This window comes from Salminus brasiliensis, chromosome 15 (genome assembly GCF_030463535.1).
Source record: "Salminus brasiliensis chromosome 15, fSalBra1.hap2, whole genome shotgun sequence".
Classification (NCBI taxonomy): domain Eukaryota; kingdom Metazoa; phylum Chordata; class Actinopteri; order Characiformes; family Bryconidae; genus Salminus; species Salminus brasiliensis.
This window is the reverse complement of record NC_132892.1, coordinates 2,312,141-2,331,552: the sequence shown is the minus strand read 5'-3', so window position 1 is coordinate 2,331,552 and position 19,412 is coordinate 2,312,141. Positions and strand designations below refer to the sequence as shown.

General features: G+C 41.6%; 3 protein-coding genes and 1 pseudogene across 3 annotated transcripts; 2 read left to right on the top strand and 2 right to left on the bottom strand.

The window, feature by feature from the left end:
• Nucleotides 1-826: 826 nt before the first annotated feature.
• On the bottom strand, nucleotides 827-3,604 carry LOC140536255 (putative C-type lectin domain family 20 member A). The gene is made up of 5 exons (XM_072657974.1): nucleotides 3,562-3,604; nucleotides 3,206-3,370; nucleotides 2,432-2,782; nucleotides 1,970-2,332; nucleotides 827-849 (listed from the first exon to the last, which is right to left on the bottom strand). Exons 1-5 carry the CDS (start codon nucleotides 3,602-3,604, stop codon nucleotides 827-829), a joined length of 945 nt encoding a protein of 314 aa, XP_072514075.1.
• A 4,014-nt stretch (nucleotides 3,605-7,618) lies between these two features.
• Nucleotides 7,619-9,401, top strand: LOC140536253 (C-type mannose receptor 2-like; annotated as a pseudogene).
• A 2,451-nt stretch (nucleotides 9,402-11,852) lies between these two features.
• On the bottom strand, nucleotides 11,853-13,496 carry LOC140536252 (C-type mannose receptor 2-like). Its single transcript, XM_072657973.1, has 4 exons — nucleotides 13,292-13,496; nucleotides 12,467-12,862; nucleotides 11,968-12,330; nucleotides 11,853-11,857 (listed from the first exon to the last, which is right to left on the bottom strand). The coding sequence occupies exons 1-4, from the start codon at nucleotides 13,494-13,496 to the stop codon at nucleotides 11,853-11,855; spliced, it is 969 nt and encodes a 322-aa protein (XP_072514074.1).
• A 3,327-nt stretch (nucleotides 13,497-16,823) lies between these two features.
• LOC140536251 (C-type mannose receptor 2-like) lies at nucleotides 16,824-18,510 on the top strand. The gene is made up of 4 exons (XM_072657972.1): nucleotides 16,824-16,866; nucleotides 17,058-17,222; nucleotides 17,645-17,998; nucleotides 18,140-18,510. Exons 1-4 carry the CDS (start codon nucleotides 16,824-16,826, stop codon nucleotides 18,508-18,510), a joined length of 933 nt encoding a protein of 310 aa, XP_072514073.1.
• The last annotated feature ends 902 nt before the right edge of the window (nucleotides 18,511-19,412 follow it).

The following is a 19,412-nucleotide window of genomic DNA, read 5'->3' as shown; positions in this document are numbered from 1 at the left end:
TGCACATTCAGGCCAGAACACACCCACTTAGTCAGACTGAGTGGCAAGACAGTCTCTGCATCAACACTTTCAGCTCTGAACAGCAGCGCTAGCAAACTTCCACCTGCACCGTTGCGCCTCCATGCAAAATCTCCAAAATGGACAAAAGACTAGACAGAGCTCAGCAGGGAATGCCTTCAAATATATATCTGATAAATTGGTTTCCTCAATTTCCCCCTTTTTCTCACAGTTTGGTACAACCAATTAACTCACCCATTCGTAGCTTCCCCTAGCACTAGCAGTGCACCTGACACTATAAGGGTAAGGACTTAACACATACAAAGCCAGACACCACCTCTTTTCACTGCCTTTTCAACTGCCGACGATGCAGCATCACCAGGCAACCGACACGCTCGGAGGATATCGTAGGACCCCAGGAAATCGGTAATCGTGGGAAATCATAGGATCCACAGTTTCACACCAGCTAACAGACGCCTGTGCCAGCCAACATCGCATGGCCAGTTGTGCTCTTTCAGACTCCGACTGCTGATGGCAATGGCCCAAAGCTACATAGTTATTGGCTAACTGTGAGGCTGACTGTGCTCTGTGGAGTAATGTTAAGGAAACCGGTGTTTGTTTCAGCTAGCTAACACTGGCTACCATCCTCCCCTAATACAAAAATTCGGCAGTATGTGAAAGAATAGCTCTGAATTTTTGCTGAATCTATTTCTACAGCTATTTCCCATTTTTGTTTTTTTTCTGTTGCATTGCATTCACTCAGAGCGCTAACGCTGCCTATCAGTCAGTCTTTTTTGCTACTCAGTGGGCGTGGCACAGTTGGCTGGGGTCACTGCAGACCCTCCATAGCTTCTATAAAAAAATAAGATTCCACATAAAAAGGTTTTGGTCAGTTTTGCTTTATTCTTTATGAACTGTATGTATTCATACCTGAAGGGGGCATGTGTATACCCTGTCTTTGTTAAGCCATGGCACTTCTGATTGCTTCATTATATACATCAGTCAATTAAAATCAATGTGAAAAAGTTTTCAGGCAATGTGTTTGTGTAATTTCTGTATTACATGCTCGGAATTGTAGTTTGAGGACGATGGTGGACGAATAAACAATCGTGAATATTACACACCACCACAATCAACATAATAAAAGCTAGATTTAGGCCAGAATTCCCCCTTTAAACAGACTGCACTGTTTTTATGGAGGTTTACAAACAGCTGGGCATGAAGAACCGGTCATTTCTAAGTCCATTTATCTACTCAGCTATGTACTGTATGAATCAATGACAAATACAGATGTTCCAACGGATCACAATGGTTGTATTTATACTCATACGGATATCAGATACATGGCCATAGATACACATATCAGGGTGGTATCCACTTTTTTAAAAGTATTAACATGATATAATCAATGACATCACCATCGGTGATAGATTTCATCTCCATAGGTCTGCTTTTACCATAATGTTTTTTATTATTAATGATTTAAATCAGAAAAATGGCTCAGTTATGCTAAATGACCTCTTGGGCTTTTTCAACTTGTCCAGTGTACCCAGCAGATGTAAGAATTGTACAAATAACTCATATTTAAACGACCAGCATTAATTACAATCATCTTTATTGGAATATTTAATATTTTAAAAATATAACATTATTTCATTAAAATGGACGAGAAAGTGGAAAAAAGCTAAAATCTATATTGACCATACAGAGTGACCAAACTTTTACGTACACTCCTAAATATATTTAATATTGATAGACCCATAGAACCCTTTATCACATCATACAGATAATGGAACTGGTAAAACGGGGAATCCACTGACGCTGGGCTCGGAGGAGGGATCCCACCTGCCTTCAGTCTTCATCGTTGGAAAGGGAAACGAAAATGTACAGGATTTAAAGTAAGATTTGAAAGTAATCAATACTCCAGAACAAACACACACAGACACACACACACACACACATACTAACTGACCTTCATAGGTGGTGCAGATGAAGTTGAGAGTATGGGTCTCAGGCAGGCTGACCCACTGTTGTTCTCCTCCAGCCTGCACCGCCCCGGTTCTCTTGACAGGACTGCAGTCTTCTCCCTCTGTCCCGTTACCTGGAGCCCAGTTCTGGTAGCAGACGGAAAACCCACTCACCCAGTACCAGAAACCCTGAGTGCAGGTGTAACGCATGCCCAGCCACACGTGTTCAGAGGAGGCGGTCCGTGCTGCCTCCATCACCCAGAGCTGGATCTCCTCAGAGTGAACCGAGACCAGGTCCACATGTTTCTCCCTGCAGTAACTTATAGCTTCTCTCCAGGTCCGATTCTGCTGGATCAAGACCAACTTATCTGGAGAAGATTGGGGAGGGGGGGAGGCATGGAATATTATTGCAAAAATGATTTAACCTGCAAATAAAGACGTTACTGAATAAGTGTAGTGGAACTCACTCTCATGGCAGATGAATGGGAGCTGTTTGTTGCAGTTGTCATCATGCCACTGACCCTGGTCAGTCAAAAACACTGCTGCACAGTTCTCAATTCCACCCAGATTGTCCGGCTGGTCAGACCTCCAGTACCGGAAGGAGGAGCGACTCTGATCTGACCACTTCCAGGCGTCGTTAAAAAGGCCAATCCAAACAGGTGTACTTGAGTATTTTGCCACACTGTAGATCTTCTGGTTCTCAGTCTGGTTCCTCACCTTTACCAGGTCGGTGTGATGCTCTCTGCAGTAGCTCTGAGCTCCAGTCCAGGTCTTTGTCTCATTAATGAATACGTATCTTTCAGAGTTTGTCTTCTTTTCTGAAAGAAATTCAGTTCACAATAATCAAAACTGAGGTACCTCTCATAGGATTCCACCTTCAGACCTCCTAAAAAACTGCTCTATAATGATCAAGAATAAGAATGATACACAAACTAACAGCCAATCAGATTTCAGTATTCTCCAGACCCATTTCATGAAGTGACAGTGACTTTCATTAACATGAATCTAATAGAGTTTACCATTAAAACACACAAAGGTATATGGGTTCCAACAGCCATCATCAATCCAGGTTCCATCTGCTTTCTTCATCGCAACACAGAACTCATTTCCAGCATTACTTGGTTCTCCGCTGCTCCAGTTCCGGTACTCATTTCCCTCACTGTAGAAACCTGCATCTGCCAGAGTCCACTGCCATCTCCCAGTGTTCCCTCTGTCCAGACCGATCCAAACAACGCTTCTACCTTTATCTTTCAGAGTGTCATTCAGCTTCTTCATCTGTTCCATGTTGTTGATGGTGGCCAGATCAGTGTAGGTTCGTCTGCAATAGCTCTGAGCTTCAGTCCAGGTTTTACTCTCATTCACAAAGTGATACCGATGAGGAACGTATGGAGATACACCACAGACCGCTGTAAAGAACAGAAGAATGTGTATGATAGTTAGAGTCATTGTCTTAAAATGCTGGAGTGAAGTCTCCCGAACACAAAGATCATGACTGGAACACGTAACACCATGCAGATCCCTGCATTGAGGAACGTTCCCAACTAAATGACTGAAAGGACTAAATGATGCTCTTACTGGAGACAGAGTGAACACTGACCTGAGAATAGAAAGAGCAAGACTGAGATCCACTTCTGATCCATTTCTGAGAGAAAATATAGTCCTAGTTTATATCTTCAGATCAGACTTTATCTTCTCCCTCCTGATGTGTTTCTGTTGTTCTTCACCTCCTGCTTTGTACTTGTACTGTCTCTTACATCTCTATAATGCTCTCCAATAACCGCCCCACCTCTTTTGCACGTAATCCTGTAAAGATACCATCAGTTTTGTTTTGCTATCTTTAGCCATCAGGCAGTGTTAGTTCCTCTTAATTATATCAAATGATCAGCATATCATCAATGGTTACTTTCTTTTCTGTGTTGAGGTTCATAAATACAAATTTCAAAGCATTGTTGCGTGTCATAGCATACAAGGATAAACCAAAGAGCACTGGTCACTGTCTGGTCAGCTATGACTGTGGTGTCCAAAGAAAAGACATGACTTTGGTACATCACGTTACGCCCATACCAACTGAGCTACTAATGCAGCTCCAGCTGAACACCAAGTTTAGAATGAGCTTAGTTTTAAGACCCACTGCAGTGAATTATCCTTGTGACATGAAACAACCACCACCATGTTTGACAGTGATTAAGCTGGTTTTCTGAATTAGCATAGCTCTTCTTAGGCAAAAACAATATTCTGCAGCCAAAAGATGTACACATGCACTTTGATCATGTGTGAAAAGTAGTGTAACCCATGGTAATGTTTAAGGGACCGTATAATAAATATTGCCACAAGCATAGACTAGTGAGGCACAACAAGGTCTCAAGGGTAGCAAGGGAAATTAAAGTTTAAAGCTTAATTTCATATGCACTTGATTTCAGAAGAAACAGTAAGTAAGGTGTCCCAATACTTCTGTCCATATATTGTATATGCGTCATCTGCTGGTGAATTCATTTAAATCAGATAATAGTCACACAGTTTTGCATAGATCTGAAACATCAGAGATATGCCACCATAAGCTAGTCCCACCCCCACACCCTATTTTACTGTATGTAAAAAGCTCCATCTCGTGGCTCCAACTCCTCATCCCACACTCCCACATTGACATCATAATGCATTTGACTCACCACCACCCCACCATCCCAGCCAAGGTGAAGAATCATTGCCTCTGCTGCCCAAAGTGCCAGCCCATCAGCTCCAATAAGACCACTCCTGCTCCTCTGACTCCAGCAGTATTACTATGTTGCCTTTAAAAGTCAGTACTTTGGACTTGAAGTCCGAATCAGACCATCAGACATGCCCTACGTTCTCCTCCAGGGACTGGAAATGTATTAAGATGTCATAAAGGTAGACATATATGAAATAGTCCAGGATCTCTTGTAGTGTCGTTAATGAGACACTGGAAGACTGCTGGGACATTCATTAGGCCAAAGGGCATGACTCAGTACTTGTAAAGCCCTGTACGGATAATGAGAGCTGTTTTCAACTCCCTGCCGTATATGGACCAGGTTATAGAAGGGCCACTTCCTTGTGTCCTAGATGGCTCCCCTGACAATGTGGATCTGAGGCGTAAACTGACCAGTTTGCCAAATCAATAGCAAAACAATACAATATTGTCTGCATATGTATGCTGTTCATATACAGGAGAATCCTGCCAGTTAAAAGCTGATAGAAGCTTGTACTTATGGCTTAACTCTCCTGCCCGAAGAGCAGCAATACCCTGTATAAACTATACTAATGATGGCAATGCAGTCATAGGTGAACAGTGAGTAGAACAAGGGGCTCAGGACACAACACTCTGGGGCTCCAGTCCTGAGAGTGGGTGGGACAGTTTTGCTTACCTGTACTGCTTGTGGTCTGTCTGTGAGAAAATTGGAAATCCAGTGACACATGGACTCCATGGAGTACCAGATTACTAGTACAAGATCACTTGTTGGTGAGTTTGGAGGGGATAATGGGGTCACTTTCTTCAAGGGTTTCTACAATCAGCTATCATTACATATGTGGACAGAATTGTTGATACCCCTCGGTTAATAAAAAAAGAAAAACCCACAACGGTCACAGAAATAACTTGAATCTGACAAAAGTAATAATAAATAGAAATTATATGAAAATGACAAATGAAATTCGAACCATGCTTTAAAAGAACTATTAAAAAAATAAACTCATAAAACAGGCCTGGACAGAAATGATGGTACCCTGAACATAATATTTTGTTGCACAGCCTTTTAAGGCAATCACTGCAATCAAATGATTCCTGTAACTGTTCCAGTAACTGAGACTTCTGCACCTCTCAGCAGGTATTTTGGCCCACTCCTCATGAGCAAACTGCTCCAGTTGTCTCAGGTTTAAAGGGTGCCTATTCCAGACGGCATGTTTCAGCTCCTTCCAAAGATGCTCAATAGGATTTAGGTCAGGGCTCATAGAAGGCCACTTCAGAATAGTTCAATGTTTTCCTCTTAGCCATTCATTAGTGGCAGTAGCGGTGTGTTTTGGGTCATTATCCTGTTGCAAGACCTATGACCTGTGACTGAGACCAAACTTTCTGACACTGGGCAGCACATTTCTCTCTAGAAACCCTTGATAGTCTTGAAATTGGATTGTACCCTGTACAGATTCAATGACACCCTATGCCAGATGCAGCAAAGCAGCTCCAGAACATAACAGAGCCTCCTCCATGTTTTACAGTAGGGATATTGTTCTTTTCTTGATATGCTTAATTTTTCTGTCTGTTTCTGTAATTTTCTGTTGGAGATGGTCTTATAACTTAACATGTTTGTCTATAATTTTCTTTCTAATCTCCTGAGACAACTCTTTCCTTGGCTTCCTCTGGTCTGTGTTGAGAGTGGTACACACCACATTTACCAGATTGCAGACACCTGTGATGCTAATAAGTGGACACACCTTGATTTAACATGTCCCTTTGGTCACATTATTTTCAGGGGTACCATAATTTCTGTCCAGGCCTGTTTAATGGGTTTACTTTTTTACTAATTCTGTTGAAGCATGGTTTAAAATTCATTTCAGATTTTTATTTTTTCATTTTGATATAATTTGTATCTATTATTACTTTTTGTCAGATTCAAGTTATTTCTGTGACCATTGTGGGTTTTTCTTTCATTAATCCATTAGTCCATGTGTATATACTACTATTTATGCGCAATCACACCACTCTTCTAAAATACTTCTTAGGTGTTTGTTGTTAATGTTCTTAATATATGGATTAACCATGCAAAGTTTTCAGTAGGTTGTAAGTAGAGTTTACACATAAACACCACAATCTGAATTTAGAATTGAAAATTATTGGATCTATTGGATTAGGATAAGAGGAAATCTGTGCATGTAAACAAAGTCAGTCACCCACATTGTCAATCCTTCATTAAAATGATGCACAATAAAGCTTTGAATTTTGTATTTTGTACTCTAGACAAAAAAGAAATGTACCATTGATGATATGAGGAATCATAGCATGAGGAATTCACAGGCAAAGAGCTTTACATTTCCTCTTTACAGGAACTGTCCTCTGGCCATAAGAAGAAATAACACTGCTCAATGGCTGATGATTGCAAACCAAAACTGATGGTATCTCTACAGGATTACATGCAAAAGAGGTGGGGCAGTTATTAGAGAGCATTATAGAGAGGTGAGAGACAGTACAGGAACAGAGCAGGAGGTGAAGAACAACAGAAACACATCAGGAGGGAGAAGATAAAGTCTGATCTGAAGATCTAAACTGGGACTATATTTTCTCTCAGAAATGGATCAGAAGTGGATCTCAGTCTTGCTCTTTCTGTTCTTAGGTCAGTGTTCACTCTGTCTCCAGTAAGAGCATCATTTAGTCCGTTCAGTCATTTAGTTGGGAACGTTCCTCAGTGCAGGGATCTGCATGGTGTTATGTGTTCCAGTCATGATCTTTGGGCTCAGGAGACTTCACTCCAGCATTTTAGGACAATAACTCTAACTATCATAGACATTCTTCTGTTCTTCACAGCGGTCTGTGGTGTATCTCCATACGTTTCTCATCAGTATCACTTTGTGAATGAGCGTAAAAACTGGACACTGAAGCTCAGAGCTACTGCAGACGGACCTACACTGATCTGCCCATCATCAACAACATGGGCGAGATCAAGAAGCTGAATGACACTCTGAAAGATAAAGGTAGAAGCTCTGTTTGGATTGGTCTGGACAGAGGGAACACTGGGAGATGGCAGTGGACTCTGGCAGATGGAGTTTTTTTACAGCAAGGGAAATGAATACTGGAACTGGAGCATAAAAGAACCAAATAAAGCTGGAAAGAATGAGTTCTGTGTTGCGATGAAGAAAGCAGATGGAACCTGGATTGATGATGGTTGTGAAAAAACATATACCTTTGTGTGTTTTAATGGTAAGAACTATTAGATTCATGTTAATGAAAGGCACCATCACTTCATGAAATGCGTGTGAACAATACTGAAATCTGATTGGCTGTTAGTTTGTATATTATGCACATTCTTGATCATTATAGGGCATCGTTCTTTCAAGAGGTCTGAAGGTGGAATCCTATGAGAGGTACCTGAGTTTTGAATAATGTGAACTGAATGTTTTTCAGAAAAGAAGACAAACTCTGAGAGATACGTATTCATTAATGAGACAAAGACCTGGACTGGAGCTCAGAGCTGCAGAGAGCATTACACCGACACCGAAAGTGTGGAACCAGGCGGAAAACCAGAAGATCTGTAATATGGTAAAATATTTCAATAGTGATCTTATTTGGACCGGCCTGTTTAACGACTCCTGGAAATGGTCAGATCAGAGTAACTCCTCCTTCCGGTACTGGAGGTCTGACCAGCCGGACAATCAGGGTAGAAATGAAAACTGTGCAGCAGTGTTTGTGATTGACCAGGGTCAGTGGCATGATGACAACTGCAACAAAGCGCTCCCTTTTATCTGCCATGAGAGTAAGTTCCACTACACTTATTCAGTAACATCTTTATTCGCAGGTTAATTTAAGTTTAAATGTGATATTTTGTTTTTTTTTAAATAAATATTTAATGTAATTGTGCATATACACTCCCACAATTCTCTCCAGATAAGCTGATCTTGATCCAGCAGAATCGAACCTGGAGAGAAGCTCTGAGATACTGCAGGGAGAAACATGTGGACCTGGTCTCGGTTCATTCTGAGGAGATCCAGCTCTGGGTGATGGAGGTGGCTCAGAATGCCTCCACTGAACATGTGTGGCTGGGCCTACATCACACCTGCACCCACAGCTTCTGGTTCTGGGTGAGTGGAGAATCTGTCTGCTACCAGAACTGGGCTCCAGGTAATGGGACAGATGGAGAAGACTGCGGTACAGTTGAGAGAACCGGAGCGGTGCAGGCTGGAGGAGAGCAGCAGTGGGTCAGCCTGCCTGAGAACCAGATTCTCAACTTTATCTGCACCACCTATGAAGGTCAGGGAGTGAGTGTTTGTGGTGTGGAACACTGCTGTAGGCCTACTCTCTTGTTGATGTGTTTCTGAAACCAGGGGTTCATCATCCTGAGTTTCCAATCCGATTATATTTCCATTGGTGTTAATGTCTGTTCCTACATAGCGGATATTGTATGGGGTCTTTGTGGGTGTATGTTCAGTATACTCCAGGTTTGCGGTGATTAAAGATTCTTTTACCTTCTCTCCCATTAGCTTTTTCACTCTTTAATGATTTAGCTTGTACTTATCGGTATAGAGAATATGCACATTCAGGCCAGAACATTCCAACTTAGTCAGACTAAGTGGCAAAACACTGCATCAACACTTTCAGCTCTGAACAGCAGCACTAGCAAACTTTCACCTGCACCATTTAACAGAGCTCTTTCTGGTTTGCAGCCTCCATGCAAAATCTCCAAAAAGGTCAAAAGACTAGACGGATCTCAGCTGTGAATGCCTTACACACTTGCCAAATACACACGTGGACAAAATTGTTGGTTTCTGATGAAAGAAAAACCCACAATGGTCATAGAAATAACTTGAATCTGACAAAAGTAATAATAAATAAAAATTCTATGAAAATGAACAAATGAAATTCAACATTGATTTTGAACCATGCTTCAACAGAATTATTTAAGTAAACTCATTAAACATGATGGTACCCCTAAAAATACTGTGACCAAAGGGACATGTTAAATCAAGGTGTGTCCACTAATTAGCATCACAGGTGTCTGCAATCTTGTAATCAGTCAGTGGGCCTATATATAGGGCTACAGGTAGTCACTGTGCTGTTTGGTTACATGGTGTGTATCACATTCACCATGGACCAGAGGAAGCAAGGAAATAGTTGTCTCAGGAGATTAGAAAGTTAGACAAGCATGTTAAAGGTAAAGGTTATAAGATCATCTCCAAGCAGCTTGATGTTCCTGTGACTATAGTTGCACAAATTATTCAGAAATTTAAGATCCATGGGACTGTAGCCAACCTCCTTGGATGTGGCTGCAGGAGTAAAATTGATGACAAATCAAAGAGACAGACAATACGAAAGGTAAAAAAAGAGCCCAGAAAAACTTCTAAAGAGATTAAATGTGAACTTCAAGCTCAAGGAACAAAAGTGTCAGATCGGACCATCCGTCCTTTTTTGAGCCAAAGTAGACTTCATTGGAGATGACCAAGGAAAACAAATCATAAAAAAGCCAGACTGAAATTTGCCAAACTACATGTTGACAAGCCCCAAAGCTTCTGGGAGAATGTCCTATGGACAGGTGAGACAAAAATGGAACTTTTTGCCAAGGCACATCAACTCTATGTAAACAAACTGAAAAATTAAGCATATCAAAAAAAGAATACTGTCCCTACTGTGAAACATAGAGGAGGCTCTGTTATGTTCTGGGGCTGCTTTACTGCATCTGGAACGGGGTGTCTTGACTCTGTGCAGGGTACAATAAAATCTCAAGACTATCAAGGGATTCTAGAGAGAAATGTGCTGCCCAGTGTCAGAAAGTTTGGTCTCAGTCGCAGGTCATGGGATAATGACCCAAAACACACAGCTAAAAACACCCAAGAATGGCTAAGAGGAAACAATGGACTACTCTGAAGTGGCCTTCTATGAGCCCTGACCTAAATCCTATTGAGCATCTTTGGAAGGAGCTGAAACATGCTGTCTGGAAAAGGTACCCTCCAAACCTGAGAAAACTGGAGAAGTTTGCTCATGAGGAGTGGGCCAAAAAACCCGCTGAGAGGTGCAGAAGTCTCATTGACAGTTACAGGAATCGTTTGATTGCAGTGATTGCCTCAAAAAGTTGTGCAACAAAAAGTTAAGTTATGGGTACCATCATTTTTGTCCAGGCCTGTTTATGAATTTTTTTGAATTCTGTTGAAGCATGGTTCAAAATCAGTGTCAGATTTTCATTTGTTCATTTATTCATTCATTTATTTATTTTTATGTACAGGTTCATCATTTGTCAGGTTCAAGTTATTTCTGTGACCATTGTAGGTTTTTCTTTCATTAACCGAGGGGTACCAACAAATTTTTCCACTTGTGTATCTGACAAATTTGTTTTTGAAAATTTCCCCTTTTTCTCCCAGTTTGGTACAACCAATTAACACACCACCTAGCACTAGCAGTGCACCCGACACTAGAACAACTTAACACATACCTCCTCTGAAACATACAAAGCCATACACTACCTCTTTTCAAACTGCCAACAATGTGGCATCACCAGGCAACCGACATACTCAGAGCACACATGATACAGGATACATGGCCATAGATACACATATCAGGGTGGTATACACATTTCAGTGGATGTATTAACATGGTATAATTGGTGACATCACCCAAATATCCATAGGTCTGCTTTTACCATTATGTAAAGGGGAAACCTACACCGGAACATTTTAAACCTGAAAAATGGCTCAGTTATGCTAAATAAACTCTTGGGCTTTTTCAACTCCAGTCCAGGAGGCTCCTCCCTGCTCCCAACATACCTAATCAGCTCATTAAGTCCTTTCCGAGTTGCAAGGGTTAAAGCAGGGAGTTCTATTAAATGTACAGGACAGCAGCAGAGCTAACCAGCTAACAGTCATATATGACCAGTGTACCCAGCAGTAGTAAGAATTGTACAAATAACTTATATTTAAATGACCAGCATTAATTAAAAACATCTTTATTAGAATATTTAATATTTTAAAATATATCATTATTTCATTAAGATGGATGAGAAAATGAAAAAAAAAGCTCAAATCTATATTGACCATACAGGGTGACCAAACCTTTATGTACAATAAATATATTTAATATTGATAGACCCATAGAACCCTTTATTACATCATACAGATAATGGAACTGGTAAAACTGGGAATCCACTGATGCTGGGCTCGGAGGAGGGATCCCACCTGCCTTCAGTCTTCATCGTTGGAAAGGGAAAGAAAATGTAGAGGATTTAAAAAGTAATCAATACTCCAGAACACACACACACACACACACACACACACACACACACACACACAAACTGACCTTCATAGGTGGAGCAGATGAAGTTGAGAGTCTGGGTCTTAGGCAGGCTGACCCACTGCTGCTCCCCTCCAGCCTGCACCGCCCCGGTTCTCTCGACAGGACTGCAGTCTTCTCCCACTGTCCCGTTACCTGGAGCCCAGTTCTGGTAGCAGACGGAAAACCCACTCACCCAGAACCAGAAACCCTGAGTGCAGGTGTAACGCATGCCCAGCCACACGTGTTCAGTGGAGGCTTTCCGTGCTGCCTCCATTACCCAGAGCTGGATCTCCTCAGAGTGAACCGAGACCAGGTCCACATGTTTCTCCCTGCAGTAACTTATAGCTTCTCTCCAGGTCAGATTCTGCTGGATCAAGACCAGCTCATCTGGAGAAGATTGGGGGGAGGGGGCATGGAATATTACTGCAAAATGACATTCAATATTTGTAAACAGATGAACACAATATCACATTTGTAAAACAACAGATTTTTTTATTTAAACCATATAACAATTTAATTTAACCTGCAAATAAAGACGTTACTGAATAAGTGTAGTGGAACTCACTCTTATGGCAGATGAATGGGAGCTGTTTGTTGCAGTTATCATCATGCCACTGACCCTGGTCAGCCACAAACACTGCTGTACAGTTCTCAATTCCACCCAGATTGTTCGGCTGGCCAGACCTCCAGTAACGGAAGGAAGAGTGACTCTGATCTGACCACTTCCAAGCATCGTTAAACAGGCCAATCCAAACACAATCACTTTTTGAGTATGTTGCCACACTGCAGATCTGCTGGTTCTCAGTCTGGTTCCTTACTTTCACCAGGTCTGTGTGATGCTCTCTGCAATAGCTCTGAGCTTCAGTCCAGGTCTTTGTCTCATTAATGAATACATATCTCTCAGTGTTTGTCTTCTTTTCTGTAAGACATTCAGTTCACATTATTTAAAACTGAGGTACCTCTCATAGGATTCCACCTTCAGACCTCCTAAAAGAAAACCACCCAATAATGATCAAGAATAAGCATGATACACAAACTAACAGCCAATCAGATTATTGTATTGTCCAGATCCATTTCATGAAGTGATGGTGCCTTTCATGAGCATAAATCTAATAGTTCTTACTATTAAAACATACAAAGGTATATGTTTTATCACAACCATTATCAATCCAGGTTCCATCTGCTTTCTTCATCGCAACACAGAACTCATTCTTTCCAGCATTATTTGGTTCTCCGTTGCTCCAGTTTCGGTACTCATTTCCCCCACTGTAGAAACCTCCATCTGCCAGAGACCACTGCCATCTCCCAGTGTTCCCTCTGTCCAGACCGATCCAAACAACGCTTCTACCTTTATCTTTCAGAGTGTCGTTCAGCTTCTTCATCTGGTCCATGTTGTTGATGGTGGCCAGATCAGTGTAGGTTCGTCTGCAGTAGCTCTGAGCTTCAGTCCAGGTTTTATTCTCATTCACAAAGTGATACCGATGAGGAACGTATGGAGATACACCACTGACCGCTGTGAAGAACAGAAGAATGTGTATGATAGTTGGAGTCATTGTCTCAAAATGCTGGACTGAAGTCTCCCAAGCACAAAGATCATGACTGGAACAACATGCAGATCCCTGCACTGAGGAACGTTCCCAACATCTAGAAACGTGTTAGCTGATGGTTAATTTAGTACTAAATGACTGAACGGACTAAATGATGCTCTTACTGGAGACAGAGTGAACACTGACCTGAGAACAGCAAGAGCAAGACTGAGATCCACTTCTGATCCATTTCTGAGAGAAAATATAATCCCAGTTTAGATCTTCAGATCAGACTTTATCTTCTCCCTCCTGATATGTTTCTGTTGTTCTTCACCTCCTGCTTTATTCCTGAATCTCACCTCTCTATAATGCTCTCCAATAACCGCCCCACCTCTTTTGCACGTAATCCTGTAGAGATACCATCAGTTTTGGTTTGCTATCTTTAGCCATCAGGCAGTGTTAGTTCCTCTTAATTATATCAAATGATCAGCATATCATCAATGATTACTTTCTTTTTTGTGTTGAGGTTCATAAATACAAATTTCAAAGCATTGTTGTGTGTCATAGCATACAAGAATAAACCAAAGAGCATTGGTCACTGTCTGGTGAGCTATGACTGTGGTGTCCAAAGAAAAGACATGACTTTGGTACATCACGTTACAACCATACCAACGGAGCTACTTATGCAGCTCCAGCTGAACACCAAGTTTAGAATGAGCTTAGTTTTAAGACCCACTGCAGTGAATTATCCTTGTGACATGACACAACCGCCACCATGTTTGACAGTGGTTAATCTGGTTTTCTGAATTAGCATAGCTCTTCTTAGGCAAAAACAACATTCTGCAGCCAAAAGATGCACACATGCACTCTGATCATGTGTGAAAAGTAGTGTAACCCATGGTAATGTTTAAGAGACCATATAATAAATATTGCCACAAGCATAGACTAGTGAGGCACAACAAGGTCTCAAGGGTAGCAAGGGAAATCAAAGATTAAAGCTTAATTTCATATGCACTTGATTTCAGAAGAAACTAAGTAAGCAAGTGTCCCAATACTTCTGTCTATACAGTGTATATCCGTCATCTGTTGGTGAATTCATTTAAATCCGATAACAGTCACACAGTTTTGCATAGATCTGAAACATCAGAGACATGCCACCATAAGCTAGCCCCACCCCCACACCCTATTTTACTGTATGTAAAAAGCTCCATCTCGTGGCTCCAACTCCTCATCCCACACTCCCACATGGACATCATAATGCATTTGACTCACCACCACCCCACCACCCCAGCCAAGGTGAAGAATCATTGCCTCTGCTGCCCAAAGTGCCAGCCCACCAGCTCCTATAAGACCGCTCCTGATCCTCTGACTCCAGCAAAATTACTGTGTTGCCTTTAAAAGTCAGTACTTTGGACTTGGCGTCCCATCAGACATGCCCTACGTGCTCCTCCAGGGACTGGAAATATATTAAGATGTGTCCTTGTGTCCTAGATGGGTCCCCTGACAATGTGGACCTGAGGCATAGACTGATAAGTTTGGCCAATCTATCTAGTGGTTGTGCAGAGATTCAATACACTCTGTGCCAGATGCAGTGAAGCAGCCCCAGAACATAACAGAGCCTCCTCCATGCTTCACAGTAGGGACAGTGTTCTTTTTTTGATATGCTTCATTTCTTTCTGTTTCTGTCATTTTCTGTTGGAGATGATCTTATAACCTTTACCTTTAACATGCTTGTCTATAATTTTTTTTCTAATCTCCCGAGACAACTCTTTCCTTCGCTTCCTCTGGTCTGTGTTGAGCTTTCTGACACTTTCTCTCTAGAATCCCTTGATTGTCTTGAGATTTCATTGTAGCCTGCACAGATGCAGTGCCAGATGCAGCAAAGCAGCCCCAGAACATAACAGAGCCTCCTCCATGTTTCACAGTAGGGACAGTGTTCTTTTCTTGATATGCTTAATTTATCCATCTGTGAACATGGAGCTGGTGTGTCTTGGCATTTTAATGGGTACCATTCTGTCCAGGCCTGTTTAATGAGTTTACTTTTTTAAATAATTATTTTGAAGCATGGTTCAAAATCAATGTCAGATTGTTCATTTTGATAGAATTTTTATCTATTATTACTTTTGTCAGATTCAAGTTTTTTTTTCATTAACCGAGGGGTACCAACAATTTTGTCCACATGTGTATACTACTATTTATCATCATTGCAGTTGTCTTTTTTTAAAGGTCTATTCGTGGTTGGGTGCTGCTTCCTGCCTACCCTCTGTATTAGGTTCTTCCATTGTGTAAACTCGGCAATATTCTCCACAATCCTTCTAATCCTTTTGATCTTCCTTTTTGCTTTTTCTTTTCCATGGACTGGTATGCACTATTCCTACTGTTCTGTCCCAGTACTGCCAGTTTTTGCATCTATGCAATCACACCACTCTTCTAAGATATTACTTAGATGTGCATATGACACAATTGCCAGCATGGGCTTTCACTTTAACCCTTAGAATGTGTCCTACACTCACTCAGACTCCGGGAACCCATTACCTGCTCTCACATAGCTCATCACAATGATACTATTTCTGTCTGGAATGAGGAGGGTGGGTTCTTCTTTTTGAGTCTTGGTTCCTTCTTCATTCTTAGTAGTGAATTTCCTTCTAGTAAATGCAGTTTATCATATAGAACCAATTTGAATATCACAATTTAATTCAGTGATGTTCACAATATACATCATTCTGAAGTTCAGATGGAGGCCACTGGAATTACAGCTCAGCTTCTCTTTTGGAATGTGGTATTTATAGCTTCTGTACTCAGTTTTGTTGTTAATGTTCTTAATATAAGGATTAACCATGCAAAGTTTTCAGTAGGTGGTAAGTAGAGTTTACACATAAACACCTCAGTCTGAATCTAATTGAATTTAAAAGAATTTGATCAAATTAGTATTAGAGGTAATCTGTGACCCACTTTGTTAATCCTTCATTAAAATGATGCACAATGAAGCTTTGGATTTTGTATTTATGAACCTCTAGACAGAAAAGAAATGCACCGTTGATGATATGAGGAATCATATCATGAGGAAGCCACAGGCAAAGAGCTTCACATTTCCTCTTTACAGGAACTGTCCTCTGGCCATAAGAGGAACTAACACTGCCCAATGGCTGATGATAGCAAACCAAAACTGATGGTATCTCTACAGGATTACATGCAAAAGAGGTGGGGCAGTTATTAGAGAGCATTATAGAGAGGTGAGAGACAGTACAGGAACAGAGTAGAAGGTGAAGAACAACAGAAACACATCAGGAGGGAGAAGATCTGAATCTGAGTCTGATCTGAAGATCTAAACTGGGACTATATTTTCTCTCAGAAATGGATCAGAAGTGGATCTCAGTCTTGCTCTTGCTGTTCTCAGGTCAGTGTTCACTCTGTCTCCAGTAAGAGCATCATTTAGTCCGTTCAGTCATTTAGTTGGGAACGTTCCTTAGTGCAGGGATCTGCATGGTGTTACGTGTTCCAGTCATGATCTTTGTGGTCAGGAGACTTCACTCCAGCATTTTAAGACAATGACTCTAACTATCATATACATTCTTCTGTTCTTCACAGCGGTCTGTGGTGTATCTCCATACGTTCCTCATTGGTATCACTTTGTGAATGAGAGTAAAACCTGGACTGAAGCTCAGAGCTACTGCAGACGAACCTACACTGATCTGGCCACCATCAACAACATGGGCGAGATGAAGAAGCTGTACAAAACTCTGAAAGATGAAGGTAGAAGCGCTGTTTGGGTCGGTCTGGACAGAGGGAACACTGGGAGATGGCAGTGGACTCTGGCAGATGGAGGTTTCCACAGTGGGGGAAATGAATACCGGAACTGGAACAGCGGAGAACCAAATAATGCTGGAAAGAATGAGTTCTGTGTTGCGATGAAGAAAGGAGATGGAACCTGGATTGATGATAGCTGTCGGAACCCATATACCTTTGTGTGTTTTAATGGTAAGAACTATTAGATTCATGTTAATGAAAGGCACCATCACTTCAGGAAATTGATCTGAACAATTCTGATTGGCTGTTAGTTTGTATATTATGCACATTCTTGATCATTATTGGGCAGTTTTCTTTTAGGAGGTCTGAAGGTGGAATCCCATGAGAGGTACCTCAGTTTTGAATAATGTGAACTGAATTTCTTTCAGAAAAGAAGACAAACTCTGAGAGATACATATTCATTAATGAGACAAAGAACTGGACTGAAGCTCGGGGCTACTGCAGAGAGCATCACACCGACCTGGTAAAGGTGAGGAACAAGGCGGAGAACCAGAAGATCTGCAGTGTGGCAACATACTCAAAAAGTGATCATGTTTGGATTGGCCTGTTTAACGATGCCTGGGAGTGGTCAGATCAGAGTAACTCCTCCTTCCGGTACTGGGGGTCTGACCAGCCGGACAATCAGGGTGGAATTGAGAACTGTGCAGCAGTGTTTGTGACTGACCAGGGTCAGTGGCATGATGTCAACTGCAACAATCAGCTCCCATTCATCTGCCATAAGAGTGAGTTCCACTACACTTATTCAGTAACGTCTTTATTTGCAGGTTAAATTAAATAGTTTTTGAAATGTGATATTGTGTTTCTGTTCATAAATATTTCATGCAATTGTGCATATACCACCCCCCCCCCCCCATCCTCTCCAGATAAGCTGGTTTTGATCCAGCAAAATCTGAGCTGGAGGAAAGCCTTAAAATACTGCAGGGAGAATCATGTGGACCTGGTCTCGGCTCACTCTGAGGAGATCCAGGTCTGTGTTATGGAGCTGGCTCAGAAAGCCTCCACTGAACATGTGTGGCTGGGCCTATGTCATACCTGCACCCTCAGCTTCTGGTTCTGGGTGAGTGGAGAATCTGTCTGCTACCAGAACTGGGCTCCAGGTAACGGGACAGTGGGAGAAGACTGCAGTCCTGTCGAGAGAACCGGGGCGGTGCAGGCTGGAGGAGAACAGCAGTGGGTCAGTCTGCCGGAGAACCAGGCTCTCAACTTCATCTGCACCACCTATGAAGGTCAGTAAGTGAATGTGTGTGTGTTTCTGTGTGTGTGTGTGTTTTCTGGAGTATTGGTGTAGATTACATTCAAAATCTCTTTGTTTTCTTCTCTTGGTCCAACAATGAAGACTTAAGGCAGGTGGGATCCCTCCTCTGAGCATCCCAGCATCAATGGACTTCCTGTTGTATTAGAGTTGTATTAACTGTGAGTTACAGTGTCCAGCATATGTAAAAGCTTACAGTGCTGAAAAAGAGATTCTCCATTAAAGCTGACCCTTCAGTCATTGTTTCGAGATTCTCCAGTGGAATGCAAATGTTCAGTCACCCTTAGTAGAAAGTATTTTCTTCATTGATATGGAAACAGCTAATGCCAGATTCACACTACACAACCTTCAGAGTGATCAGATGGTTGTGCCCTTCACACCACACAACGTGTTGTATTGTAATCGGGAATCTTGTGTGGTGATTGTGATTTGTACACTACATGGCGGATCAGAATCAGAAATACTTTATTGATCTCAGGAGAGAAAAAATGATAAAAAAAGACTTAAAAATGCACATATATATATTTTATGAATATAGTAAAGTGGCACTGTGATAATAAATATGGAAACTTATCGCATCTGAATTATTGCACACATTAAAGTGAATTACAGTACTATTGTTATTGCACATTTGAACAGTAGAATTTGAGTATTTCACAGCGGAACCATAGTGTCACACACTGAGGGAGGAGTGGTAGAGTTTGATGGCAACAGGTTGGAATGACCTCCTGTGGCGCTTTGTGGTGCATTTCGGTGGAATGAGTCTTGCAGCTTAGACAGCATCCTCCTCTCCGACTCTTCGCCATCAGCAAGTCCAACTCCATACCCAAAACATCACTGGCCCGTCCCCCAAAGGAGCACAGCATTTTTGTCCAGTGTTGCCT